Genomic DNA, 15,977 nt, shown 5'->3' on the forward strand with positions numbered 1-15,977 from the left:
AGCAAGCCCTCCCCACCAGGAGCACTGAAGGAGCAAACGAATGGTCAGCGGCTGTCCCCTGCAGCGCCCCCAGGCCGCCGAGCCCGCGGGCATTTACCCCTGGGTGGCGGAAGGCTCGCCGATCTTGTGTCCCTTGTCCTCCACTTGCACAAGTATTCAGAGCGTCTCTGAGCTTGTTCCTCGACTGAAGACCAGTGGTGAGGTTTTGTCTTGACTTACTTCTCTCAGCTGGAGGCATTTTCAGATTTCCCCACCATGAAAATGGAAAACATTCCAAAGCACCAGAGAGTCAATTTCAGAAGAACAATGAGCCGTGATGGGTTCTCATAAATCCTCAAGTCGGCTCCGCCGCTTCTCCCCTTAACTGGAGGTGCCAGCATGGGCCCTGGGGGTGGGGGGGGCGCGGCATGGGGGGTGCCCAGCAGGCCAAGGGATGTTGACACGTCACATTTGTCCGGCTGCCTGCTGGCTTCCCGACAGCCTGGAGAGGGTCCGAATCCCAAGGGAGCTCTTTTTTTTTTTTTTTTTTTTAAGTTTTATTTATATATTTGAGAGAGAGAGTTCACAAGCAGGGGGAGCGGCAGGCAGAGAGAGAAGCAGGCTCCCCGCTGAGCAGGGAGCCCGATGTGGGGCTCGATCCCAGGACCCCGGGATCATGACCCGAGCTAAAGGCAGACGCTTAACCGACTGAGCCACCCAGGCGCCCCCCAAGTGATCTCTTGATGTCGTGTGGCAGGTAACTAAGCTGCCCCCATGTTCCATGAACAGGGCCGGAGGTAGACCCTGTGCTGTCCACCTTCGCTCGGTTTCCATGGCTAAGCCTCTGTGCTGCAGCCCTGGGGCTCTGAGGTCAGGTGGCCCGGTGCCCGGCCCTGCCTCTGTCTCAGCCGGCACAGGCCATGTAACTTCTCAGTCCTTCCTCATGTGCAAAGTGGCTGATTACAGTAGTACCTACCGCATGAGGTTGTCGGGAAGGCAGATGCGAGGGGAAACGTCTCAGGTTCCTGGAGCACATGAGGTCTGTCCTCAGTAGCTGGCAGCAACCCTGTTCCCGGCTAAGCTAGCCACGCTCGCAGAAGCTCAGTTTGTCCATTGTAAAATGGAGCTAATGCTCACCTTTCTAGAGAAGTTGGGAGGCTAAATGCACAGTGTGTATGAAATGTTTATGATACACCAAGCCCAGGTGGTATTGTAGCTGTGTTATGATGACCCCTTTTTCCTTTTGAGATACTGGGGTTCAACTGATAGAAGTCACCATGAGTGACAGATCTTTCATGCATTCACAGTGTTGTACAGCCAGCTGTTACTCCAGCACCAGACGTTTTAATCATCCCCAGAGGAAACTCCGAGGCCAATACGCAGTTGCTCTTTATTTCCACCCTGTCCCTAGGCCCTGGCAGTCACCATTGTCCATGCATCTACCTATCCCGGATATTCATAGGAATGGAATCATGTAATACATAGTCTTTTGTGCCTGTCTTGTGTCATTTAGCATAATGTTTGCAAGGTCCGTCCACATGGTGGCAGGTGTCCATATCTCATTCTGTTTTATGGCGGAATAATATTCCATTGTATGGATATACCACATTTGGTTTATCCGTTCATCCCTCAGTGGACATTTGGATTGTTTCCTCCTTTTGCCTATTGTGAATAGTGCTGCTCTGAATATTTACATAGAAGATTTTGTTTGAACACCCGTTTTTCAATTCTTCTGGGCGTTATGGTGACTTTTTAATGTATGCGGTTCAACTGTCTAACAGAGAAAAGGAAGAAAGAATAAAAAGATAAAGTAGGAAAAGAGGGATTCCGGCTTCTGAGGGTTTCCTTTTTTGGCCGACCTCAGCCCTTTGGGGGCCAGCAAGGGAACCAAACATAGAGAGAGGTTGGTCTTGGCTTTGTTCTCAAGCTCTTGGGCCGTGTCAGCATCCCAAGGGCTTGGCTTCCCCCCCACCCAGGGAAACACCTGCTGAGTCTGTGCTGCAGTGTGGGGTGCCTAGGGAAGCCAGCCCTCCTTGTCCATCCCTTGGAGGGAATCAGTAACAAGTGCTCTGGGATAATCAAGCACTTTATGTGTACCAGGCCCTGGGCTCAGCCTTCATACACATGATCTCATCGATTCTCTGCCCGACTCAGACAAGGACACTGAGGCTCGGGATGAAGTGACTTGCAAGATCACATGGCAGGCTTCAAAACCAGGTCACCTGATGCAGAACCATGGCACATCTGGCTGTCACTCACTAGGCTCTGATACTTAAGTACCTGCCAGTGTATCTGCCTTAGTGTGAAAGGGATTCATATATGCATTTGTAAATTCCATTTCGGGAACCTGGCACAGACTTCGGGATTCCATTCAACATATCTGTCCCTGTAGGTATTAAGCAACTGTTAGATGCCAGATATTGTGCTGGCCAAGCCTTTGTGAACTGGAGTTCCTCATCAGAACCTCAGAACACAGAAAATGATCAGAATGGCTCTTTCCTTAATTCCTGCAAGGATGCTTCATAACTAGTATCATTCGTGATGCATAGGAGAGAAGCTAATCCAAGATCTACAGTGGATGCCTTGAGACACCAGGGACCAATTCTCATAGGGACTTGGTTCTCAATCATCACTGTTCCTCCAGCATCTAGAACAGTACCTGACATGTAGTAGGTAACATTAATATTTGCTGAATGAATGAGGATATAGCGATGTGAACAAAACAGACCTGCTCCCACCTGGCGTGCATCCTGTTTTATAATTTACAACATAATCCTCTTTTACAATCCAAATAAATATTGTAAATACTGAAGGACCAGCACTGGAACATATTTTATCAGTGATCAGTGAACTCGTAGCAGCATCTATGTGAGCGGGTGTTCAGAAGAGTCCCAGATGACATTAAATTTTTTTTTTCTTAAGAAACGCTCTATCAGTGACTATAGGAAGACAAGGGGAGAAGGAGCAAAGTATTACCTCTGAGCAAATACTTCAGGAATACCTGTTAACGAATGACCTTAACCCAAGGAGCTGGAAGCCTGAACTCATGTATAGTCAGATAAAACCGGGGCTTAAGTTACCCCGTTGAAACAGGTCCATGCAACTCAAAGTGATTCCAGGGGTTTAAAAAGCTGAATTCGGGGCGCCTGGGTGGCTCAGTTGGTTAAGCAACTGCCCTCGGCTCAGGTCATGATCCCAGGGTCCTGGGATCGAGTCCCACATCGGGCTCCTGGCTCAGCGGGGAGCCTGCTTCTCCCTCTGACCCTCTCCTCTCTCATGCTGTTTCTCTCTCGCTCGCTCTCTAATAAATAAATAAATAAAATCTTTAAAAAATAAATAAAAAGCTGAATTCATGTCTAACGTCTGAACTCAACACAATTTTGGGCACTTAGGATTTGCTCAAAAATGTACAGAAGGAAAATGGAGGAAGGGAGGGAGGGAGAGAAGGAGAAAGGAAATGTAATTCACAGCCCCGACGGTAAGACGGCTCATACCTACCCTAAACCTTAAGCACAGACCTCTGCTAAGTGCTCAGCCGACATGCTGAACATCGTTCTCTTTATCTTCAAGACCACTCTACAGAATGTGTTCCGTCATGATGCCCATTGCTCAGAAGGCAAGAGGGCTGTTCCACGAGGGTGTTCCTGCCCAGGGTCAGGCCGTCTAGTGAGCACAGAGCTCAGCCTGTCCTGCTACAGAGTGGTGGTCGTATGCTATCCTCTGCCCTCCCCACCCCCGCAAAATTGGAATCTGAATTGGTCATCTTCCTTCATCATGTTTGAACTTTTACTGTTAAGCTACTAAACCTTTTACTCCCAGTTGAAACTTGACCCAGCGTGGAAAGTAGGTGACGGTGCCTCCTCTCTGGCGAAATCTCAAGTGAGCCATCCTGAGGTCCCACTATGTTAGTGGAAGCTAGTGCTGCCACCAGGCACAGTTTGAGAACCACTGATCTATAGGCTAAATTCTCTTTTAGAACATGTCGCAAGTTTTCTGTCTCTAAGAACTGACACATTACTACCTCAGAGCCTATGTCCTCTGTTTAAACAGCCTGATGTCTTGTATAATTTCTCATCAACCCTCTGAAATAAACAGGCTTAGAATCTGCAGGGAAAAAATATATACTACATGCAGTATGTCCTCATCCTCTAGTCTCTCGAGCCAAGACTCCGTGTCCCCTTGAGGTTTGCAGAGGTGGCTACGGCTTTGTTTTTCCATTGCAGAGTGTGTGGCTTCTCTTTTGCGTTCCAATGCATTTTGACCTTGTTCCAGCCCAGACAGGCTAGTGAACCTGGCAGGCTACCCAAGGTGATTGGCAACAGTCCGCTGTCCTTTGAGCTCAGGCCCGCCCTGGGGCCAAAATTGGAACCAACCTGACCCTGAAGTTCTAGGGGACGGAGATCTTTGTAACATCCTACTCCCTGCAGAATATAGAACCTAGTCCGGGAGAAGTAAAAATAATTAGGACAGCAGTAGGAACAATAGCTACTATTCTGGCATTCTGTGGGCTAGGTTGCCCGGTCTCTCTGTTGCTTTCCTCTGCCCACCATTCATCATCCCGCTCCTAGTACCAGCATCCAGCATCCGTATCAGCCTGGATTTTTCAGTTGCAGGCAACAATGAATATCCTCTCACTTCATTTAATCCTTGCAACAACCCAATGAAGTAGGCATTATCATCCTCAGTTTTAAAGATGAGGAAAATGAGCTTCAATCACCTGTCCGAGGCCACACAGCTAGTAAGTGGTAGAACGTCCTACAACTTTCTGGTCTCAGGTCTCATTACTTTAACCACTCCACATACCGATATGTTGATTGTTGGTGCATTAGGGACACCCATCTGGTGAAACTGGAATAGATACATTATTACTGTAGGTCCAAAGCCGCCCTTTGCACAAACCCAGGGGAGTATGGAATAGTGAAAAAAAAAAAATCTCTTCTCAGCCTTACACACAGAGGGAAAGATGAGCTTATCAATATGGTTCAGTTCAGTTTAGTGCCCATTTATACTCCCGCCTGTTCAGCTGAACTGACACTTGGCCAGTTCTTATGAAGACAAGCAGGAGCTGAATAGGCAAAGGTAAAGGAAGGGTAGTCCCCATCATAGGGAACAAAGGCCCTCCTGGAATGCAGCACACGCGGGCTCAGCAGTTTCTATGAGCCACTCAGAAATGAGCAAGGGGACTGGGAAAGAGAACGAGGCACCAAGCTGCTAGAACTATGTTTCAGGCCTGTGTCGGACACTGGGGAAATAGAGATGACTCAGACAAGTTTCCTGTCCTGGGGTAGCTTACAGACAAGGGACTTGAACATACATAACTTAGAGGAGTGCTAGGCACGCAGGCATGTAGGATGAAAGGATGGAGGTGTGGCAGGTGGTGGGCATGCCTTTCCTCTGGCATTTCTAAGCAACGGGTACGGGGACTTCCTGCTGAGCCCTTCAGTATACTGAGCACCAGCCATAGGCCGGGCACTGTGGGTGCCATTCCCGCAACACACAGCTCAGATACCATTTTTATCCCCATTTTGCAGATTAGAAAACAAAGGCTCAGCCAGCTCCAGGAACTTGCTCAACATCAAAAAGAAAGAAAGTGGCAAAGATCAGGGAGAAATCTCTGAAGGCAGCTCTCATCGTAGCAAAGATGCGGATTTCTCGCTTACATCACCTCTGCTTTTAAGATTCAATCTTTGCCATTCACAGCGGGCCTCCTCTTGCCCCCCCCCCAAAAAAAACAAATCAAATAACTGACTGTAATCAGTCATTGTAAGGGGATGCGGAATTTGGTTAGCCAAATGTTCTGCTCATTTGAGATGTCGAGTGGCATCTGAGGACAACCAGATTTCAGAAAATTAAAATACAATCAGATAGACTCCCGCGCACGCACGCGTTCACACAAGGCTGAATGGCAATGCAGCTCCCCATTCACGATTGCAGCAGTGTCCCAGGATCAGGCATGGCCTCGGGTGCTGATGCTTATCAGTTACCTTTCCATTACAGCCGTCTGCAGGAAGGGCTGACATGTTAAGAGTTCCTGCTAATGGAGCTTCAGATAACCTGCCTCTTAGAATGGCTTGTGTATGTTCCAAATGAAAAATGTGTGTCTTCCAAGTGCTCTGTGAAAGCGTTGAGGCTTTGAGAAGTGGTTTGCCAGTTCCCACAAACGCCATGAGCGTGGTTTAATTCTGCATCATTTTCGCCAGTCACAAAAAGATAAATCCAATCAAAAGTGATTGAGTTTTATTAGCCAGGTGGTTGTCTAGTTTTGCCTGCCTGCCTGCCTGCCTGTGTGGAGGAGAAGAGCTGCCCCCCGGTGTCTCCAGGAGGCTCTGTACTCTATCTCACCTGGCACGTCACCGCATATCCCAAGAATCTACCTATTTGTCTGCCTTCCCCGCCATTTCGTGTGCTTCTAGGGGACAGGGATCATAACTGCCTTATCCACTGCTGTTTCAGGTAGCTGGCACCTGCCCTATCAGAGAGGTAAGAAACCATGCTTCCGGGAGAGCAAAGTTTTAGAGTTTTCCAGGTCACAGTTATGAGGAAGCACAGAACATTTAGAAAACTTCAAATAACCTCAAAGACTGGGCAGGCAAGCCAGCTCTCAAACCACTTTGTACACCTTGCTAAGGAGTTAGGACGTTGTCCTGCATGCGATGAAGAGCCACTGAAGGGTATTAAACAGAGAGGAAATATGATCAGACTTATGTTCTAGAAAGATCCTGTGACTGCTTTCCAGAGGATGGTTTAGAGTGGAATCCGAAAGCTGGGGCAGAATTTTATCCAGATCACTTCTCCTTGGGTGCCCAACTGTGGCTGTAATTTTGTCCATGGGGTCCAGGGAGAACTACAGTATCTAGCTTTTTCCATACATTTTCTCCCGTATCTCAAGAAAACTGGTCTCGCTGTAAGGTTTGGCTGTATTCAAATCAGGGACTCCCCTTCTCTTGTCTCCAAAGCTTTTTTTGCTCTTGACTCTTCTTCAGAGAACCGTGAACTTGACCTTTCTTGTTCTGGAATTCTGGCCTTCCAGAGAGATGTGCTAGCAGACAAGAAGACTTCCATAAGGTCCAAGCATAACCTGCTTGGAGGGTGGCCAACGGAGCAATGGCAGAGTCTCCCCCCACTGCCCCCCAACACACACACCCAAAAAGAAATAAGCCATATGGAAAAATGGGTGTGAATCCATTTGTGAGCTGGAATGGGGCAAGAGGAAATCCAGTGGCCAGGGCTCAGATTTTAGACGAGCAGAGCAGACAGTCCCTAGACCCAGGACAGGAGGCTTTGTCTGTGTCACCTCCTGATGTGCAGCCTGTGTTCAAGGACTGTCCCCTCGAAAGGAAGTAGGAGGCCTCAGAAAGTGGCTGTCATTTCCGGCGCTTGTTTTGTGGCTCTCGTTCTAAAGAACGAGACATGGCTGATGGGCCATGAGGAGAGCAGGATTGCAGAGCCCGGGCTGTGGGCCTGGAGTGCCCAGGTCTGAGTCCACACTCCACCTCCCCGACAAGACGTTGCCAAGCCCTTAAATCTCTTTGTGTCCCACTTTATTCATGCATCAACTTGATGGGGTAGTTGTTGGATGAAAGAGGGAGGGGCACTTAACCCTTTGTAGGCAACTCTGGCAAGGTTCCTGTGATTGTTACTGTTTTCTCCTGCCCTGGGCTTCATGGCCCCACATCCCCCCCAGTTCAAAGATACAGGGAGGAGCATTTCTGGTAGAGAGGAAAGGAGGAGGGCAAAGCACAGATAGACAAGGGAATGATGGAGCCCCTCCCACAGGGCAGGCACTGTCCTGGGCCCTGCACCCACACGCCCTGCACACCAGTGATCTGCTTGGATATTTGTTAAGCATGCTGTGAGTCTTTGCTGAACACCCACCACATATTAGGTCCTGGAGGAACAGAACAGAATGAGACCCAATGCCTGCTCATCTCACAACTATAACCAGGCCCTGAAGAGTGTTGTCCAAGGTGCCCATGTTGAAAATCCCCGTGCTATTAACAGACAGATGGGCACCAGCTGCAGCAGCTGCCCTGGGCATTGGATAGTTCTGGGCAAACCCCCCCCCACACACACACACACTCCTTGCTGCTTGACAGAGGCTCATTTGCATCCCACTGGTTGTTGCTACCGTAGGGAAGCCAGAAGGGCCCTGCCAGGCCTGGCCAGCCTGCCCAAGAAGCCCACCGGCCTCCCCAGGACAGCCACCCCCCCATCATTTTGCAATTTCCTTCTCCCTCCCCACACCCCTGGGAGCCAGCCGGGGCAGGGCTGCGAGCCCCACCCTTGACTCTGGGAGTAGCCTCAGTCTGTGCGGTATGTCTTCCTAAAAGCAGAGAGACTGACAAGTGCCTTTTGCATAAACACTTCCACATCTGGGAGTTTAATCCTACGGAAATCTATCCTACTCAAATATGGAAAGATAAATGTGCAAGGATGCGAGGCTCATAGGCATCGTATCTGTAAGTGGGGGGGGTGCAAACACCCTAAATGTCCATCACTAGGGGATTGTCTGTGTCCATTCCATAGGATTCCGTATAGCCGTTAGAAGGATGAAGTCTACTTGTATGTGCTGATTAGACAGACGCGCAGGATAGATCAGTGCATGAAAAAGCCACGGACATACACGTTCCCATTTATGTAATAAAAATGAATGTGAGTAGTAGAGCATCTGCTTCATAGGGTTGTCACAAGGACTGAGTGGGTTAACATGCAGAGTGTTGAGGAGAGGAGCCCCCATCGTAGGCCCTCGAGTGTTAGATGCTCTTGTTACTCTCGTTCTTGCTCCTCTCTGTCTTGCTGTGGACAAAGCTGGGGAACGCTAATTTTAGAAGCATAGGAAAGGGTTACATTTGGCCTTCCCCACCCCTCATGGTTTTTTATACTCTTGGGCTCCTCATAAAAGGACGTAGTATGGGACGTCTGGGTGGCTCAGTCGGTTAAGCGTCTGCCTTCAGCTCAGGTCATGATCCTGGGGTCCTGGGATCGAGCCCCGCATCGGGCTCCCTGCTCAGCAGCGGGTCTGCTTCTCCCTCTCCCACTGCTTATGCTGCGCTCTCACTAGCTCTCTGTCAAATAATTTTTTTTTAATCTTTTAAAAAATTTTTAAAAGGATAGAGTATGACATTTCTCCTGTGGTCCCACAGACCCAGATGCCACCAGCTCAGGTTGGTTTTCCCAGGACCATCTGATTTTAAAACTAAAACATCTGTGTCCTGGACACCCAACCAGGACGGTTGACCACCCTCCATACGCCCCTGGTGGCCCAGGTGCTTTAGGAGGTACACAGACACGTAGTCATTATTGTTTCTCATGTGAAACTGGAAAAAAACATATAAATCGTGTATCAGAATGACTCAGCCTCAAAAGGAAATTTCTGACACTTGCTATGACATGGATTGTACCTCGAGAACATGACAAAAAGACAAATACGGGATGGGTCCCACTTGCATGAGGTTCCTGGAGTTTGACTCCTCTATGAACTTGTTCACAGAGACGGGATGTAGAATGCTGGTTCCTAGGGGCTGGGAGCAGTGGGGGGACATGGGGAGCTCTTGTTTCCAGGTTTCAGAGATTGAGTTTCAGAAGATGAAAAGCATTCCAGAGATGGACGGTGGTGATGCTTGCAGAACAGTATGAATATACTTCATACGCCTGAACTGTACACTTAAAAATGGTTAAGATGGCAAATTTTATGTTCTGTGTATTTTACCGCATTTAAGACTGGGGAAAAAGTACATCAGATACTACAAATATTGTTGCCCAGGGTAGAGCTAAAGTACTGTTTAACAAATGGGACATACCTATAAGACAACTGTGCAGATGAGACGTTAGGGGGAAGAAGCTGGGGAAATTCAGTATATCCTGCGCTCAGATGGCAAGTGCTTCCAAACACACCACCCCTGGCTTGCCCAGTGCCACAGTCCTCTGTCCGCTGCCACTCGTACACGTGTCTGCTCCTCACGTGGCCCATGCACTGCATCCACGAGAGCTCGATCTGGGGCCCTCTGGGGTTTGCACATACCCGGCAGCGTCAGGGGTCGAAAGTCCTGAATCCTGACATTCACAAAAACTCTTACGCTTCACTTTTTGCCTTAGCGGTGCTCTCGAGCCTCTGCCAGATTCTTCCCAGCATCCTATATCAGACAGGGAGTTCTGGACCACAGCGTGGGGGGCAGGAGGGATGTAGAGTAGTTCAGTTGGTTCTGTGCGTGCTTTCTCCAACCGGAGGCTGGGCCGGCCCCGTCCGCTCCGCACGCTGCCCCCTGGAAGGACCTGAGCTGAACCATGCCCCCTCATCCTATGCATCCTCATGCCCAGAGCCACAACGCATCTTAGACACACACAATGCTGAGGTGGCCCTCTGGGAGCCATCCTAATGCTGACACCAGCTGGAAGAATGGGGACAAGTCCCTTCTATGGGGCATTTCCCCAACCACGCTCTGCAGGGACATCCCCTGGGTTTTACGCACAGAAAGCTTTCCAAGTTCAAATCTGGTTGCGTCATTATACTCCTGTCTCCAGCTTGAAATGTCTTCAGCTTCTGATATTCAGGATGGTAATAATACCATGAAATAACAGCTAACATTTATCAAGGGCTTACTGTATGCCCGGTGATACTGCCCAGGTCTTACGTGCATTACTCCATTGAATAATCCCAACACCTGAGGCTCACCGAGATGAAAGTAACTGGCTGCAAGTCCGGGCTTTCAGGAACAGGCCTTGGGGAGAAGATGAAGAAGGAAAGAGGAAGAGAATTAACTACCATATTCATGCCTCACTAAAAGCAGCGCCTCTTAAACTTTAAAGGGCACGCTCACCCCCTGGGAATCTCGTTAGAGAGCCAGTTTTGACTTAGTGGGTCTTGGGCGGAGCCTGAGATGCTGCATTTCTAAGATCAGGCTCTGAATGGGGAGGCGTCGGAGCGCTTCCACCTGGGACGGAGCTCCTTCATTCATTCGTTCCCTCATTCGTTCATTCCCTCATTCAGTTGTGGAAGCGGTCTTGTAGCGAGGGGCATGATGGGCTTTGACATATGGAACCAGGTTCTGATCACTAAGCAGTGGCTTCTCTGAGCCTCAGTTGCCCATCTGCAAAATGGGAATGAAACTCACATCTCAGAGAGCTTTGTGAATATTCAAATGCAATAAAATGTGGCAAAAGTCTGCCCCAGGGTCTCGGGCACGGTGGGCATTTCATAAATGGTCATGGTTCGAGAGCGGTTTTTATCGGTTCTTTTGTTGATTGATTCCAACGGAGATTTTCACACGGTTCCAATAAGTGTATTTATATGACAGCAAATTTATTGAAATAAATCCCTTCCTTATTAAATCATTTATTTTAACTTTTACTTGTTTGCATGTTTCCGCAAAGACATCCCAGTGGCTCTGAAGGCTGCCAGTGATGGGCCCAGAGTCACTATCCTGAATCCGAGGAATGGGCATGGACGAAGAAACGTGTCTTCTAATGATTTCCACGAAAGGTGGAAGGAAATTGTAGAGGCAGGCACAGGTGACGAGCTGCAGGAGCCACTTGGCAAATGACTCCACCAGGAGGGAGGAGAGAGAAATGGATGTGGTGGGGAGAGAGGGAGAGAGAGAGGCTGGAACTGGGTAAAATGTCAGCAGATCGCAAACTCTTCATTATCCAAGGAGAACTAAAGATTATGTAGGCAATTATAGACAGGCCACCGAAAGCAACAATAGGAAAACGTGGGCCCCAGCCGCATTGCGTGTCCCCTTGAAGAAGGGCTGGGGAGATGGGCTCTGGCATGCTGATCAGGCTTTCTACTCTGAAGGAGAAGGGGGGGCTGGGGGCTCCCATGGAGGGGGACGCAGGGGTCCCCTCGCCCTGCCAGTCCGGCCAAGCCAGGCACACAGCGCTTCGCTTTGAAAGGCAGCCTTCCCCCCAGCTCCAGGCCTGGAATCCCCAGCCCCCTCCCTGAGCACTCCCCCCCCCCCCCCCCCCCGCCAAGATGTCATCTTTTGAGACGATTTCATGTGGAAGCATTGCTAAGTAAATTCGCTAAATGCCTATTCATCCCCGTCAGATGGGGACTCGGTGAAGCAGTAAATGTGAAAATGGCCCCAGCTCAGGGCCCTGAAAGGCGCTTTCTGGGGTTGACAAATGGAGCTGCGGCCGCTGACCCTGGGAGCCCCCGGAGCCCTGGCCCGGCCCCTCCAATCCTCCCCCTGAGGCCGCTGAGAGGCCCTATTTATTATTCCTGCTGCCAGGGACCCATTCAGAGGTTAACTTGTCCCCGTATTCATCAGGACGACAATAATGAACTGTCGCAGAGTGGCGAGGGAGTTGGTAAATAGGAACTGCTAAGACGCGGAGAGGGAATGGGCCTCCTTAAGGTTTGGAAAGAGACATCGCTTTCTTTTTTTTTTTTTTTTTGTATGGGCTGATCTCATTCCCATCTCTCCCGGCAACTTCAAGAGGACCTGTGCCCACAGCTGCCCCATAACTTGGTAGGAGGCGCATAGGCTTTCCCTTGCAGCGTGCGGGCACGGTTGTCCACACAGGAGACGCACCATTTTGCAGACACGTGGGGTTCGCCTTTTGTCTGCATCCCTGGGATTCACCCCTGTGCGCACCCGCGGGGCTTGGCTTGCTGCGTGCGTAGCGGATGGACCTCTGTGCAGACACGGGGTTTCTCGGCCGCCGCTAGAACGGGCTGGCCGTGAGTCGGGGTTTAGTTCAGGGGTAGGATGTTTTCACTGCAGCGCCTCTTACCGGCTTGGTGCCCCCTCCGCCGGAATTCTGAGGTGGTCACCATGAGTCATCTAATCACGGAACAGGGAGTTGCAGGGAAATGAAGGAGGGGTGCCGGGTGGGGGCCGCTCAGACCAGACGGTGGGGAGGTGGAAGGAGAGAGCACCTTGCATTGATTGCACACCTACTATATGCCCTTTCAGTGCACCCAGTTATCCGTTCGCTACGTAGGCACAGAGAGCCTGCTATCTGCTGGGGAGCCAGGGGAGTTCAGAGAAGCCCCCCCGCCCCCCGCCGCAAAGCCCCGAGGTTCAGTTACTCACCCTTGGACACACAGCTGGGTCAGGAGTGGAGCTGAGATCTGTCTCCAGACCCTTCTGCTTCGAGAGCCCAGGTATTGCTTTCTGAGGCACCCACCTGCCTCCCAAAGGTCGGTGGCCTCCATTCTGTGCCCAAGGACGGCCTTCCTTTCTGCCGACTCCGGCCTGTCTCCCACTTTGAAACAGTGTTTATTAACCCTTTCCTTCTGAAGTAAAAATCCAGCACCGTTTACCTATTTGGGTTTATTCAGCAGAAGAGACGACTGCATTTCGGGCAGATGGAGACCTGTGTGACTGCCTTTTAAAATACTGTCACAGCTGTACGCACAAGCCGATTAGCTGGGACTACACTGCGGGTTCCGAGATTGATGGCAATAAATTTGGGATAACAATGCTGGGAACGACGTCATCTGTTTGGCTCACGCTTCATATTTTTCAAAGCTCGCTCAGTCGGTAGCCCAGTGGGTTTTAAGAACTTTGTATTCCTTCATCCAACAACAAGCTAATGTAGCTCCTACTGGGTGCCAGGGAGGAACAAGTCCCATGAGGCTCTGCCTTCATGGAGCTTACATCATAATGTCAGCAAATTTAACACTCGGTAATGGACACAGAGGGATGTGATAAAGGTGAAGGTGGGGGAGGCAGATGCTACTTTAGGTTGGGTGGCCAGAAAGGGCCTCTGTGAAGAGGTGACATTTGGAAGGAGATCCAGATGACGTAACAACAAGCCAGACCTGGAAAGAGACAAGGCAGAATTTCCCAGGCACAGCAGGTGCAAAGGCCCTGAGGTTGCTAAGTACCTGGCATTGTGCTGCACACTGATGACTTCATGTTTGCCAAGCCCAGTGCTGGGCACTAGAGATTCTATAGCCTTCTTTTTTTTATTATTATGTTAATCACCATACATTACATCATTAGTCTTTGATGTAGTGTTCCATGATTCATTGTTTGCGTATAACACCCAGTGCTCCATGCAGAACGTGGGCACTAGAGATTCTAAAACAGCTGGGGCACCATGCTTACCCTCAAAGAGTTCACAGACTATGGAACATGTAGGATATACACACACTCTAATAGTCCTTTTTAACGTAAGATGGTAAGTCCATGGTCTCTGGAGGACTCTGACCTTCCTCTTGGTTTGTTTCCACAGGACAAATGACCAGCTGGTGGCATTTCTCTCCCGATACCGAGATATGAATTTCCTGAAGTCACACGGCCGGGACAATGCAAGGTAGTACATCCTATCACCCCCCACCCTTGTGCAAGATGGAAATGAAAATCCAGGTGATCATTTGTGGCTTCCTTCCAGGCTGGTTTGATGCAGCCAGAGAAAGTAGGTAGTGGGAGAAAGGCATGGCTCACATGGACCTCTGCCCCTTTCACATAAGATCTGAATTGGTCTCTCACGTTAGCCAAGGACAGGAATAATAGTAAATGCGTCTCCTCGTGTGATAGCCCTTAACACCTTTTTTCCGAGCACTTTCCTGAGTCTGTTTATCTCATTACGCAACCCTTTGAGGTAAGTAGGGCAGCCGTGGCTAATCCCCACTTTATTGGTGGGAAGACTGAGGCCCATAGTTGAAGTGATGGCCTCAGTTCATCGGGTCAGTGACGTGGGGCCATCACTGGTCAGGCAGTCATTCAGCAAATATTTGCCCCATGCCAGACACGTGCCAGGCATCCTTCTAGAGGTGAACACGACAAAAATCCTCGTTCTCATGGAATTTACTTCGGAGGGAGAAAGAGTCTCTCGCCGGCATGGAGTTGAGCTCAAATATCCTGACTTCTAGCCCGTGCCCACGCCAGGGCCTCACTCTTGTCGCCCAAGACATGGGCAGGGGTTCGAGGCACCAGAAGCGCGATCTGAATCCATTGCACCTCGCTCACCTAGAATGAGTGAGGCCAAACAGCTTTGAGCCACATCTACATCTCTGGCCAGAGATCAGCTAGAAGGGATTCAGTCTCGAGCGCCCCCTGTAGGGGAGATCACAGGTCCGGTCTCACCATCCTGAGGTTCCAACACCAGTAACAAAAACCCAGCCCCGGATAACTCTGCCGTGCTGGAGGTTTTTTCCTAGCGCTGAACTCAGACCATAACCTGCCAGCACATGGGATAATTTGAGTGCCTTCCTGTGCTTTGTTTGGGTCTCGAGTTGGTTTTGTTTTGTTTTGCTTTAATTCAAGTGCTTCATTTGAAAATGAATAGCCGCATGTAAAAATAGCAATGTTTCCCAGGCACATTCAGATTTCAGCTCCTCTTAAAAGACCCCGGTGTCCACTCACTCTGGGCCTGAGTTTTCTCACTGGAGGCTCTCCCCCGGGTCATACACGAAGCCTGCATCCTCCAGGTCACTGCGGGCCTCACCTGTCCCCCTTCCCTACCTAGCCCCCCACTGGCCTTTCGGTTTGCAATTGTGCTTCGGGTGTTCTCTGCCAGGGCTGACGGAGGCGTCGTTCTGGCTGGCTCTGGAACTCCGCTCACCCGGTTACCCACGGCACGGGAGGGGCCAAAAGCAAGCAGTGAGCTCCATCTTCCGAGCTCTCCAGATGTAAACCCAGAATCCTTCGTTGTGTCATTTCCAAAATTCTAACCCTGATTTCATCCAGCTCTTGAAAGATTGTTCCTATCCTACTGGCAGCCTGCATTTTTTTTTTTTTTTTTTTACGTTTAGAAGGAGCCCGCCCCCCCGCCAGCCCCGACTTGAGGATGCTCTGTAAATCAGCCCAGATGAGCATGTTCCAGCCACAAAGGGTAGAGAGGCCTGGGGCAGACATGGAAGAATTATAGCCCCTGGGCATTGTGTTCCTAATAAGTGCCCCACTCTGCTGACCCTTTTCCTGCAGGATCTTCTTAGAGCCATTCAGTGCAAAATAAGAATTATTATCCCCATCTGTCAGGAGAAGCAAGGGGGTCTTTGGGAGTCCAAATGATTTTGCCAAGGTTACACAACTGGTAAGTGCTAG

The 15,977-nt window shown here is 49.9% G+C and overlaps 1 protein-coding gene across 1 annotated transcript in view; it reads left to right on the top strand.

Annotated features, from left to right (window-relative positions):
• XYLT1 (xylosyltransferase 1) overlaps positions 1 to 15,977 on the top strand; it is a 299,327-nt gene that overhangs the window by 238,134 nt on the left and 45,216 nt on the right. The window contains exon 6 of the mRNA XM_045875055.3: positions 14,164 to 14,244. Coding sequence (XP_045731011.1) covers positions 14,164 to 14,244 — 81 coding nt within the window. The remainder of the gene's footprint in view (positions 1 to 14,163; positions 14,245 to 15,977) is intronic.

Source organism: Mirounga angustirostris, unplaced genomic scaffold (genome assembly GCF_029215605.1).
Source record: "Mirounga angustirostris isolate CCGP_5_RB_7025 unplaced genomic scaffold, mMirAng1.0.hap1 SCAF_5, whole genome shotgun sequence".
Lineage (NCBI taxonomy): Eukaryota > Metazoa > Chordata > Mammalia > Carnivora > Phocidae > Mirounga > Mirounga angustirostris.